General features: G+C 32.8%; 1 protein-coding gene across 3 annotated transcripts; it reads left to right on the top strand.

The window, feature by feature from the left end:
* The first annotated feature begins 171 nt into the window (after positions 1 to 171).
* On the top strand, positions 172 to 13,467 carry LOC138314744 (serine/threonine-protein kinase 16-like). Of its 3 annotated transcripts, XM_069255239.1 has the most exons (9): positions 186 to 333; positions 2,671 to 2,751; positions 4,979 to 5,141; positions 5,723 to 5,963; positions 7,108 to 7,247; positions 7,947 to 8,067; positions 8,838 to 8,933; positions 9,374 to 9,498; positions 9,751 to 13,467. In XM_069255239.1, exons 3-9 carry the CDS (start codon positions 5,032 to 5,034, stop codon positions 9,875 to 9,877), a joined length of 960 nt encoding a protein of 319 aa, XP_069111340.1. In that variant the 5' UTR covers positions 186 to 333; positions 2,671 to 2,751; positions 4,979 to 5,031; the 3' UTR covers positions 9,878 to 13,467. The 3 variants fall into 3 exon arrangements, with proteins under 3 accessions (XP_069111339.1, XP_069111338.1, XP_069111340.1); XM_069255238.1 differs by lacking the exon at positions 2,671 to 2,751 and having other exon boundaries at positions 172 to 328; XM_069255237.1 differs by lacking the exon at positions 2,671 to 2,751 and having other exon boundaries at positions 177 to 333.
* The last annotated feature ends 988 nt before the right edge of the window (positions 13,468 to 14,455 follow it).

Here is a 14,455-nt window from a genome sequence, read left to right as displayed (position 1 = left end):
AACTTAAATGTTCTGTAAAACAACCGTTTGTTATCTCATGGAAACATGTTTCTTTGCTTTAATCTAATGATTCACGGGGAAAATTTAATAAGGGTAGATTAAATAAAAAAAAAAATGTTTTCCGGAATATGGTGTTTTGCTTATTAGTCGCACCTAACATCTGTATCGTATGCACGTTTAAAACCAAAGCGATTTAGTGTAGGCTACCAAGCAATGAATTGACATTGTATTGTTGCTGAAACTGGAAATTGCCACGACATATCCTGTCAAAAAATACTGCAGCTGTGAATATATCACGCATTCCAGGATACCTGCCTGTTGCACAAGGGTGAGGTAAAAGTTTTAAAACATTTACATGTAAATGATGTGCATGTCCATCTGTGCATGTGGATGTCATAACTTGCTGGTGTATGCACAGGAGCTTGACAGTGGTTGAGGGATATTTTTTTTATATATAATTATGTTATATATTTTAATGTCAGAACGTCAAGCACCTATGGTCTATGTTACAGGCTAGAAGAAGAGAGGTTGTTAGCGGCCAGAGTAGCAAAATACATTTGATATATATCTGAGGAACCCTTCATCAAATATAGCACCCTCAGATTCTTTACAGATGACATTAACACTATAACCATAGTACACAATAAAGAAGTCATACTCATGAATCTAAGTTACAAGTAAATTAAGATTCAAAATGTACCTTGTAGGTTCATTTGGGTTCATGGGGTATAGTTAACCCGTACCCATTCCAACTCGTACCCACCAACCCGTACCCAGTTTCGTTGTGTTTTTTTTTTAAATTTAATTACAGGTATTAATCTTAATTTCTTCTTTGTGTTTGATTCAATATATCACTGGCCTAAATAATGCATAATTGAGTCAACGTTGATATATTCCAATACCTGGTAAAATCAGAAAATATCTGGTAACATGCTATATACTTTTCAAGATTACAAATACACTACAATACATTAATCAGTAATGTTATATTTACATTCACATGTACTTTAGTATTTTTTACAAGATATAACATCTGTAATAATTTTATGTACAAGTACCCGTTGTGACTTCACACGGCAAATGTTCAATCATTTTAAAAGCTGATTTCCTTTTTGTTTCACTGTTTTGTAAAAAAAAATCCAATGATGCAAAATAGATAGTCGTTTTTAATCAAAGGAGGAAGTCAAATAAAAACCAATGCCTTATAAATCTTTGAATAAAGGAAAACAGAAATTCAATAGAGAAACGATAAAGATTGAGAAAAAACGGGTTGCGTCAAATTGTTGCTGCCGTATAAATAATGTATGTTTTTGTCAAGAAAATTTTTTTGTTATATCACAAATAAACCATATTTATAATCAAATATAACTAATGTATAGAATAAATCTTGGTTTAACAGCGCTGTTTATACATCGTTACTTTCTCTCTTTCCCTTCAAGGTTGCATTCACATGTATAAATTAAAAACATATTTGAAATTTACTGACGCATATTTCAACTTGCGAGGTACTGTGGAAATGTCACCCTGAGAGGATGATATATTAATTCAACATATATATCTTGTTTTTCTGTGCAACGATACAAAAACATTTGTTTGTACAACACAGTTGAGTTGACGTCTACTGGCGTGCTCCCGTGGCTGTCCCTTTGATCAATCAGTCAGTCAGGTATAATTGACAGGCACTCGAAGCGTATGGCTCCTCCCCCGTTAAATATCATTGGCTGACGAGCTCTCACCACACGGGTCAGTCAATAGAATTATAAAAGGTGATTGACAAGGCAGCCTTCCTCATTGGTTTCTGAACCAACCTGTGACCAAGCTATTTGGAATTTCTTTGACATGTTTCTTAAATAAATGCATTTTGTATGATTTTTTAAATCATGGTTCACCAGAAAATCTACGACTAGAATTTGTGTTAGACTAAAGATAGATACGGCATACAATATATGCTACTACCAAGTACTGACAGCCCGATGTCTGAAAAGCTAAATACTGTACGAAAAAGAAATTTTCCGTTGTTATTCATAGAATAATCGGAGAAAGTTATTCATTAAATGTTCTTATAAGTTGAAATAATTTTCAATTTTATTCCCTATGCCATCTGCATCCAATTATTGCGATGTTGTGTGTCATTATTTGGTTTTGTATTGATATGTACAGTAGCAGAATACACTTTATACCATCTTGTAACAGTTAAAAACACAATTTAGGCTATACTGAGCTATATATTACGATGTTTTTCATGCACTGACAAATTTTCTATTTGAATATTGTAATTTTCTCTAAATGTGCCATTCTCTCAAAAGGAATACAATTTGTTCAAAGAAAATTTCAGTTTATTTCTGGTGATGGTATCATCTTACTGTTACAATCTTCCTCAAGAAATGCCACCACACTTTTCTTAGGTTTGGTACCAACGCAATTCCTCTTTCGTGCACGTTCATATGAAATCGATTGTGTTCTCTTTTTGTTTGACTGTAGACGCGTCCTCGAAATCCCAAGAGCGGGTGTAGAATATTTCAATTATCTGTATTTTTCAGTATTTAATCGGAAATCATTCTAGAAATCACTTGTTTTGACTTTTTTTTCGGAATTAAACAACAAACCATGAGAACGACATATTTAGATATTTTTTATGAGCATACATTTTCTAACGTAACTTACTTGTAGATTATATACAGTAGAACGAATACCCGGCAGGACGACGACCATGCATCTGTCAGAAATCTTCTGTCCGTCGTTCAGAGCTACGTATGTTTTTTTATTAAACATTTAAGTAAAAAACGTGCCTATATACAAACTGTGATAGCTAAGAAATTCCTAGTATTTTAGAAAAGCCAGATGCAGAGAAGGCTGGGGCAAAATGCGGAAAGGAAATCTTTGATATAGATCTATTGAGAGAATGGTCCAAATAATCTTCAAATATGTTTGTGAAATATTGCTCTTTTATTTATTTTTTATATGCATTGTAACAAAATTTGACATCAATTGGTTTTTACTTCATAATCATTTTAAATAATAATAAGCTACGGGAAAATACGCAAGAGGGGGAAAATGTAAAATTACTAGTTAAAAATGAATAAATCTTGACTGAAATCTCTTGCATACCGTTTTATGATCACTGACTAGAATCATCTGATCGAACACAATATATTAAGTTTTATATAAATCACAAATAAATACATGAAGTTTAACTTTTATGATGGGTACGAGTTCGCCAAATTCCATGGGTACGGGTTCGCCAAACTTGGGTACGGGTTCGCCATGCTTGGGTACGAGTTCGCCAAATGTAGGTACGAGTTTGTTTGGGTACGAGTTTGAATGGGTAAGAGATCGCCATAATTCGGTTCATTTATACTGTCAATTATTATTGCTAACATGTGAAACATATATAAACCTGCATGTATATCATAAAATTACATATTTAATGTTATGTTATGTTAACTAATTATAAGTAATAGCAATACAGATATACATTTATATTCACGGGCCGTGGTGGCCAAGTGGTTAAGATGTCCCAACATATTACCACAAGCCATCCACCTCTATGATGCAGGTTAAAATCCCATGTGGACAGTTGTCAGGTACTGACAGCTGGTCGGTGCTTTTTCTCCAGGTACTCTAGCTTAGCTCCACTAACAAATCTGGCACATTCTTACATGACCCTGGCTGTTAATAGGATGTTAAATTATACAAACAAACAAACTATAAATTTAGGCTGTTTTGTTTATTCGGAACAACCTATTCAACCATTTGTTAAAGTCATTATTTTCTATATAATTCCGCACGGACCTGCAGTTTTTGATACAGACCTGTGAGGGTTATGTCAAGGCTCGTCTGAAAACAATATAAAATCATCAGGCCAGTATTTAACTCATTAACAAACTACTTGGTCCAACCAGTCAAATCGTATAATCGAAAACAGCCGTATATTAAATAATTCCAATATACAACAAGGGGAAGTGATCCACTTGTCATGAAATTTATACCACAAGGGGAAATAATCCACTTGTCAAAAGCAAGGTTAAGTATTTCACTTGCACACTGAACATAATGATATGCCTAGCTCAATATCATAGAAATTTTAAAATGGGTATCATTCTAATCTACACACATAAATATATATTTAAGCAATAAACTATATCTATATATATCGGGAATCAATGAAAAGGTATTTTTTTGGGTTAGCCGGGTTGCAATAGAATGATATCATGAATGAATCCCTTTTCATCGATTCCAACTACTATTGACCCAGTTCCTATCATGAACTGATATCAGCAAAAGAAGAATTAACCTGATGGGACATACATTTTTTTCTTGAATTTCCGGAAGGCTTCTGCCCAATGTGACTAGAAATTTGACAGATAATCAGATATGGAATTGAACTAACTGGCATGGAACATTGGTACTTAGAAACACATGATCACCCTTAAACAAACAAGAGCTGTTGGAGAACAGCAAAGCTCGCCTATTCAGAAGAAGTTGATGTTCAAGTATTTACTATTTAAACAATAGACAAAATAGAAACTTGCTCAAAAACTTTAACATCTGGAAATATGACAAATTAACAGACTCAAAAAACCCCTAAAGGGCCCCAAATTGGTTGTATTATCACGTTCAGCATCCATACACATTAGGAAAATAAAATCATAAACATTTATGATGACTTAAGCTTAAACAATTGACGAAACAGAAACTTGCTCAAAAACTTTAACGTGAAATGGGACGCCAACGCTGACGCTGACGCCGACGCCGACGCCGGGGTGACAACATTAGCTCCCCCTATTCTTTGAATAGGCGAGCTAATAATTACATATATTGTATATCCCGTACTACATTTTACAGCAAGATGCATATTCATTGATTTAAAATTTAGGATACTGTATATAAACACATAAATGTACCTAGTTAAATTTGGATGCTGATGTACTCCTAAGAAAAACATGCATCATAATGTACTGTATCAATTGATCTGCAGGTTGGCTGAAGGATGCTAATAACAGTAGTGGTCTACAGATTATTTTGGTTTAGATGAATTCCATTGGCCTTACCTATCTACTGAAGATGGGGTGTGTATGTGGTAGGGAAACACTTCGCATCAATGACAGAAGGTTTATTGTGCGGTCTAGACTTGGAGAAGGGTAAGCTGTATGGCTGATATTCATCATTCTAAATCTATTGTGTGTTAAAGATGTTGAAAATAGTGAACATAAGTCAGCATATGGTTCTTATAATTATGAAGAAGAAATAAGCTTTTGTTAAAGATTCAATGAGAATGACAATTCATTTTTCCTAATTACCTAAACCAATTGCAAAATTGAATATGTAGGTATGAATTTGATCTTATTCAGCTAATTATTGTAGTACCAATTAAACAGAACAAAGAATTGTGATATATCATTAATTAACAGTTGCAGATAGGTAAAATACCATTGTTTAAAATCAAATTTTCTATCGTGTTTCATAGGAACATACTAAAAATATTTTCTAATAAGTTATTAGATAATTTCTGTCAGTGTGAATTTATTTGAAGGAAGAAAATCTTGTTTAATCAGCAATATTGACTATTATGCAGGATTGTGATGGTAAAATTGTAACTTTATCTCTGTAACTTATTTCCCATGATGTGGTAATTATAAAGACAGCTAGGCATACATGATGGACATCATCAAATTGATTCTTTGCTTTAAGTTGATTCTGTTACCATTTTTGTCTTGTTTAGAGGGTTCAGCTACGTTGACCTCATTGAAGATGCACGGACACATAGAACATATGCATTGAAGCGTATCACATGTCACTCTAAGGATGAGGAACGAACTGCTATGCAGGAAGTGGAGTTGATGAAAACATTTAAACATACCAACCTTATTCCTCTGGAGGCATCATCCATGAAACAAGTAGACAAGTATACCAAGACACTTGACATTATCAGTGAAGTCCTCATAGTTATGCCCTGTTATAGTGTAAGTCTTTATCTCAGCCATCTGGGCTCAGTTGTTCAAAAGGTGATGAGCTTGATCAAATGATTAGTGAATTATATATTTCTCTTCGCTGCAAAGCCTGTGATAAATATATATCTTCTGTAAAATGATGCCAGTAGGTGAAGAATGGAGTTCTGCAGAATCTTAAAAACGTTTTTGAAGTTAGTTTTACAAAACAAATATTTCATCTTGATTTGAAAAGTGTTTTTAAATTTTGTTGAGACTAATCACCTTTTGAACAACTGGGTCCTGAATACTCCTGATGTATAATTACACTCTTGAATTAATTAATTAATTAATTAATTTATAGACAATAGAATACCAGCGACAGTTTTTCTACTATCTTGTACACAGTCACTGGTTTTTTTTGTTAATAAATGGTTTTAAGTTCAATGATGCATGCAGCAGTCACATATGGAGTCATGTACATACAAATGTAATTTCACATTTATCACCATGTATTGTCCATTAATAATATCATGAGTTCTCTCATGTTCTGTATTAAAAAATAATATAAAACTCTTCATGAACGATTCTTGTACACACAGGGCCGACCAAGCATTTCACACAACAGAAGTCAAAAACTTCAACACTTGCGGAGTCAACCAAGCATTTCACAAAACAGAAGTCAAAAACTTCAACACAGGCAGATCCAACCAAGCATTTTACACAACAGAAGTAAAAACAGCAACAAACACAAGACCAAACAAGCATTTTACACAACAGTAGTTTAAAATCTCACATTTTACAGCATCTAAGACTTATAAACTCTACAGTTAACTTTGAATATCACATAGCTAATTAAAATCACTTGTTATGGTACTGAATATGTTAACCCATACGGTATATGCATTTCCTGTTTTATAGCACAAGACAGTGAAATTAGATTTTTATTTTCTTGATTTAATTGAAAAATGGTTTTTCTGGTTTTTTAAAGCTTTATTTTTTAGTATCATAACAAGTGAACTTTAATTTAGACTAATAAAATTAATGCACTTTACTTCCCCATTGAATCTAAAGGTGAAATGCAATGTACATGTAGTATTAAATATACATGTATAGTAACAGAAAAATATTTACAATTTGACAAGCACCCTGTGAATATTATTATATTTTTTTTATGTAGCGAGGATCAACACAAGACATCATAGAGAGAATGGCTAAAAAGGGAGAGAAATTACAGGAGGATAAGATATGGGAGATCTTCCTGGGTTTGTGTCAGGGTCTCAAAGTCCTCCACAAACACAATCCTCCTTATGCACACAGGTATACAGTAGTATAAGGACATAAAATTAACAAAAACATAAAGCTATTTTTATGTCACTTGTAATGCAAAGACAGCTAACGGGGTATAGGTATCACTATATCAATTTCCAGATATTGGATTCCATGTGATAATGCAAAAGAAACAAGATTCCTTTCTGTGATCAAACTTCGTAGACACCTTCCTTAAAGAAATGTCATAGTTACTGGTACTAAGGCCAAAAAAAAAAATATGTCTGTTTAGGGATACCTGACCAACCCTAATTTTTTTCACACTTTTCTACGGGAAAAAAAAGTCCGATCTCAGATTCCGGTTCTGGCCATTTTTTAGAGTGAAAGACACTTAAAAAAAAAAATTCTCCCGATCTACCGACCCTATATCTTTTTGCCAATGTAACCCTAAACAGCCATATTTTTCTTTTGGCCTTATAATAATTTTCTTGGGTCAATCATATTCAAACTTCATGGAAACTTTCCTTAGGGAAATTTATCAACATGTTTGACTGAAAATACATGTAATAAACATTAGGTCAAAGGGTACATTCTTCTGGAATGATAACAGTACCTGCCTCTTTTGCATACTGTTAATGGTTTTCCTTTGAGCTCCTATTTGTTTTAATGCTTTTAGTGCTTTAATTGTAATACACATATAAATTTCAAAATTAATATACCAGTCAAAGAGTTGAATTCTTAATTTACCAGGGATATAAAGCCAGGCAATGTAATGTTGTCCAACGACGGACAAGCTGTGTTGATGGATCTGGGTTCGGCAGCCAAAGCCAGAGTGGAGATTAGTACTCCGTCTATAGGGAGAGCATTGCAGGTAGCATCACTGAATCTAGTACTACTCATCAAATATCAAAACAGATGGGGCGATTTTACTAAGCCAATGCAATTTGCAATCCAAGCTTACGTGAAGCCATGAATTCCATAGGATAATTCAAGTTAGTCAAACCCTCAGAGTAATCCAAGGTAGTCAAACCCTCAGAGTTATCCACGTTAGTCAAACCCTCAGAGTTATTCAAGTTAGTCAAACCCTCAGAGTTATCCAAGTCAGTCAAACCCTCAGAGTTATCCACGTTAGTCAAACCCTCAGAGTTATTCAAGTTAGTCAAACCCTCAGAGTTATCCAAGTCAGTCAAACCCTCAGAGTTATCCAAGTCAGTCAAACCCTCAGAGTTATTCAAGTTAGTCAAACCCTCAGAGTTATCCAAGTCAGTCAAACCCTCAGAGTTATCCAAGTCAGTCAAACCCTCATGATCAGAGTAATCCAAGGTAGTCAGACCCACTAAACATTTAATGTTAATTTTGTAATCCTACAGAACAACCCAAATAAGTCTACCCCACAAGGCAAAGCAAGCGTATTTTAAAATGTATCTTATAATTACAAATATAATATGCTTGTTGTAACCTATTGAAAACAGACACAACATTGTATGTTTTACATGTACTATGATCTGGTAACGGTAATCTTAACTGACAGAGACGATGGAGATAGAATCACACATTTCAAAATTTTAAATCATGTGCGTTAGAGATATGAAAACTGATTAGTTTCATCATCTTTAATAAACATAATGACGTTTTTCTAAGGATGAAGCTGCGGAAAGATGTTCAATGTTGTACCGAGCCCCAGAACTCTTCAATGCAGAAGTTGGAACAACTGTGGATGAACGGACAGACATCTGGGTAATATAATATTTTGTGTGTTAGAAGAAAAAATTATTTACCGGTAGTCCAGGCGCTAAATCCAAATTTTGAATACTTGTCACTGGAACTCCATGATTGCACTACAGATTAAGCTAGAAAAATAAGTATGTCATTTTGTACTATATTTAAGATATACTAACAGTAGTATTGAAAAAAGCCTTTCTTAATTAAATTTACATCCATCAGGAAGCTGTAGATGATCAAGTCCATTTCTTACTTGAAATTCCTCACGATATATGATTTGTTTTAAAACAAAAAAGAAATTATCATAGTACATATTTCATAACTTTATAAAAAATATATAAAAACAAGATTGTATTACTATTGATGCTATTATATTCCACTCTTGCCTTTTGGAAAGTATTGAAAGGTAAAATTTCGAACACATGTATCGGTAATAGATGTAACCTTAATTCCAGTCTCTTGGCTGTACTCTGTATGCCTTGGCGTTTCTGGAGTCTCCCTTTGACCGTGCCTATCAGAGAGGGGATAGTATTGCTTTGGCTGTTCTTAGTGGAAATGTCAAATTTCCAGAAAATTCAGGGTAATTACTAATATGTCATAGTTTTGTTTGTCAAGTTATGAAATTTTCAGAATTATGTACTAGTTTAAAATTTCAATCTTTCATTTTGATGGTTTGATAATAACAAAATTACCAAGTGCTCTATTTTAACATTAACTTGATACAGTTTGTTCTCTCAATATCAAAGTGGCTGAGGAACATTTAAAAGCAGTGATATAAAGCATTGTTTGAACTTAATTCCTACTAATCTTCAAATGTTTATCATTTGTTTAGATATTCTGGAGGTATACAGGAGACAATCTTACGATTGATGAAGCCCAGTGCTGCTGAGCGTCCATTTATAGACGAAGTTTTACAACTGGTTCAGACCAATTCCTACTCCTCTGGTAATCGTGTATGACCCAATCTGATGTTGGTGTAAAATACTAGACTGTTTTCAGAAAGTTGATTTATTCACCCCTGTTATTCGACAATAAACTCTTCCAGCCTCAGAAGTAGGAGAATTTAATTGTGTCTTCAGGGATAGAATGCGTTGAACTTATAATAGATGTCCAGTAAGTAGTATACAGAGTGTATCTGCCAGTAAGCCGTTGATGCTGCGAGGGGCTTACCTTAGAGTCCTTTATATATTTAATACGGGACCAAATGTGATGTCTGAATATGTTAACTGAATGATTGTGCTCATTTCCTCTGAATACATGAGTTTAGTATTATGTATAATGATTTTCTTGAAATTGAAATTGTTCCTGTACATTTGCATAATCTACGTTATAACAGAAGTGTTAAGTTAATTAGAAATTAGAATTAACCATTGACCATCAATTGCTAGTCCTTAACATTTTTCTCATTACTCAAACTGAAGCATTCAATGTGTAAAACTTTTGTCTTTGTTCATTTTGATTTTTTGGCTATTTTTGCTTTTAAACATGAATATATGATATATAATTTTTAACGATAATGAATATGTATATGTGATGTTTTTGAATGACTATGTACTGCTGTCTGCATCACCAGACAAAAGGACTAGGACAGTTCCTATATACACTATCAGGAAAGAAAAAAATCATTAAGAAAAGGTTGTAAAATCATGTTATTTGTAGTTATTTTTCTTTAAGTTTCACCAAACTTTGTTTCATAGAGCTATAAACTCAAATGTTGATGATATACAATATGTTTATATCTTAATACTTATTTTGCTAGCTGGCATTTCTTTATTTGGGTGCCTCAGGTTGTTTGTCTTTAATATTTATTTTTGGAGATTGATTATTATCGCTCATTAATTACATCATCCCAAGTTTTGTTTTTTTTAGTTTTGTTTTACAAAATATAATATAGAGCAGAAATATTTGTATCCATGAGGGAATATCTATGCCATGCCAACCCACCTTAAGATTAATTGATAGAAACTTTTGATCTTGTTGAGGAAATATTTTTCTGATACTTCACAGATATATCCATGTAAGAGATTCTATTATTCCCCTATACATGACAGGGACATTTTGTGGTCACTGGGGAAATGATATTGATCTTTATAGGACTAGTGGGAAAAGAGCTCTGCAAGCCTTGTGTTGAACAGCAAAAGACTTACACTTGAATAAAGATATATCCCCGTCTACTCCAAATTCTCTATTTTTGGTAAGAAAAAGAAGTAGAATTTTTGTTTGACAATGATCAAACATACTGTATAGTAGCTAATATTTGCGTGAGTTTTAATATTGCTAAATTCACTGATTTACTCAAACTCATGAAATTTAAAACCTCACAAAATTGTTAAAAAATAATTGTTTTAGTGATCATATCAAGCGAATGACACACTCAAAGGCTACAATAGTGATTTGTGAAAACAAATCACTGCCAATAAATTACAAACAGTAATCGCAAAATTTTATATCTGTAAAAATTAACAATTGTACAGTATGGAATGGGCAAGATCAAAAGAGTGTTGATTAAAGTGTCAGTACAAAATAGTGTTGATGTAATGATGTAACACATTGTGATGGGTACTCACATCATCTTCCAAACTGTAAAAAGAAACACCTTCAGTCTCTACAAAAAAATCCAATATATGCTTTACAAAAGACCAAAGAACTATATACTTTTATTAATGAATTTTAAACACAATTTTATAGCTTAATTTTATTTCCCTTTTCATTGAATCTGCTTTCTCATGGACATTCCTTTGTTTGAACATACTAAACAGTGTTGAAATTCCTAACATTGTTGAATACTAGAAATTTGGTTACACATGCTATAGTGGTTATCAATAGTAATGGTAATATTGTTGGTTCTCGCGAATGGGATTACTTCCGACCGATTTATATATTTTGGCTTAAATTTTAAACATTCTCTTAACCTGAGTTTATCAGTTATGTAAAGATCACACTTTTCAAAGTTTTACAAAAGTCCAAATTTCACATTTATCATTTAATTGTCACCATAGCACCATTTCAAATAAAGAAACGTCTCGTTTAAGAGATTCTTCAAATTTTTTGTTGGGATGTGGAATGCAATTCATTTAACAGTTTTATTTTTACATAATTCAAATTTTCTTCAATTTTATTCTTGTTGAAATATATGTATAGATGAGCTGTATTATTAACATTAATATTGAATTTGCTATTACAGCTTGTTTCTGTGCATTTATTTCCGTAATTTTTTTTTTGCAAAAAATAGTCTTTGTGCTAATTATATCTTTGTGTATGATTTGTTGAATTAGGTGTTGCACTTGATATTTAAAATAGGAGGATAATATTTACTGCTATCAGCTTAATTGGATGAAAGATCGCTTTTAATAGTTTATTTGTTGTGCTATTGATGTTGTATGCTTTACAAATATGTTTGTTTTATACTGTATGAACACAATCAATTGTTTGACATTCTATGATCTACTCTAAAATCTAACGAATTAAAAGACCCAATTCCCAAACTACTACAGCTTTACTCTAATATTGTTTTACATTAATTGAGATGTGGTTAAGGTGATAAGGCCAAATAATGTGTTACCCTCAGTTAACAGTGACATTTAGTCAGTATAACATGTCAGTCTTATACATGTACATATAACTTGCCTCTGGGGACCAAGGACATTATCATAAGCATATAGTTCATTACCCGGTATACATGTACATAGAATATAAACAATTATATATAAGAACCATAATGGAGATACTATTGTAACTGTTAATTCCTGGTAAGTGTGTTACATTGTCTGATTGTATGTACTTAAACTTATATTCATATATGTTTTTCAAGTACACTGTAAGTGATGTAAATTTATTGTCTTTATTTATTCTACCCCCTTATATATTGTACATCGTTCACATTTTACAAGATATTGGTTGTACATATTGTACTTGCATTCATATTATTTGCAACACATGTAAAAAAAATATGAACGTTTTGTAGTCATTGATGGAGTACAAGATATTTAAGAAATGGTGACTTTCATGTGATACATTATTTCTCCATTCATTCTTTGGCATTTCTCAATTTATCTGTACTGTCTTTAACAATATGCAGATTTTATATGGTATTGCAGCAGTTGCAGGCATTGTACATAAGGTTGTTATTTCAACAAGGTGTCAATACAGGATAGAGTTATCTTTCTTGGTATAGAATACACTGTGCCTTCTGATACCAACAGTACAAGCTCGCGTGTCCTGTCTTCCGCAGTATCCTAGAGTATTATCTCATTATGTTCTCTGTTACACAAGGAGTTAATTAAAACCCCTGGAGCATCCTAGATGGGCATCCATACATATGGAAAGGGTAATCATATCACTGTGTAGTAAATTTGTTTTGTTATCCAACATCACATGTTTAGTTCTATTTAGAGGTATAAAAAGATTGTAGACATCATTCACTATAAGTGTACCTAGATATAGTATACAAAAGAAACTTAACCTTAATTTGCAGGTATGATTTTATGATAATGGATATACTTATTGTGATATTTGTTTACTCATTAAACAGATTTTGTTGTCAAGTAAATGTTACAAGACGTTGCTTTTCATTTCTACATTATTTCAACAGCAAATAAAATATGTCTTTCCATTGTATTATATTGGACCTCCATTACCTTAGCACAGAAATGAGAAAAATGTCTCGAGAAAATATAGAAGCTATTGATTGGTTGATTAGGGTCAATGTGCTATTAACAGCTATAACCTATATAATGTTATGTACAGAAGGTGTACTGTGCTGTATGAATGTCTGTATATATATGCTGCGAATATCCGTGCTGTGTCGCCGTGTAATAGAGAAACAACACTTGACCTTCCTACAGTGCTATCTCACTGAAGCACGCTACCGAAATAGGATTTTAGGATAAAGTAAGTTAGGAAGAAAAGTCACATTTTACGATCATGCTATTCGGGAGAAAAAGGAAAATTTGGAATATGTCGTACCTGAAGGGCAGACAAACACAGGGTCAAATCTTAAAAAGTCGGTCCAAATACTATTATTTGGTATTAATTCTACCATCAATAGTATTTATTTGTTCCTTACACTGACGCCATGACAACAACAGTTGATGTGGCAGTCAAATATGTTACAATACTTCAAATAAGGCATAACATATCCATGAAAATAACGAAAGGTACTAGGCACAATAAGGTAAAAAAATGGCATTGTACAGGATGCTGTCTTCTGACCAATTGCATGTTTCAAAAGTTAAACAGCGGTTAAGTACGAAATTCGCATTCCAAAAAGGTTCTGGTCTCGAATCAACTGCATTATCTTAAAAAGTTATAAGTATCGTGTAAGTTGAAGTTGGCATTACAAAGGCTCTGTCTATGCATCAATAAGATTTTAAAAGTAAAAATGGGTTTGATAAAGTTCTACAAGTTTTTCGTTCAAGTACTATTTGCCTTCAAAGTATCTGGTGCGTCTAAATGTGCATTCTACAAGGTTGTGTCTTTGAACCAGTCATATTAGTCTAATATATGAATATAGAAGAGTTGACAGAATAGTAATTGGT

Source organism: Argopecten irradians, chromosome 2, assembly GCF_041381155.1.
Source record: "Argopecten irradians isolate NY chromosome 2, Ai_NY, whole genome shotgun sequence".
Lineage (NCBI taxonomy): Eukaryota > Metazoa > Mollusca > Bivalvia > Pectinida > Pectinidae > Argopecten > Argopecten irradians.
This window is presented reverse-complemented; position numbering and strand designations above follow the sequence as displayed.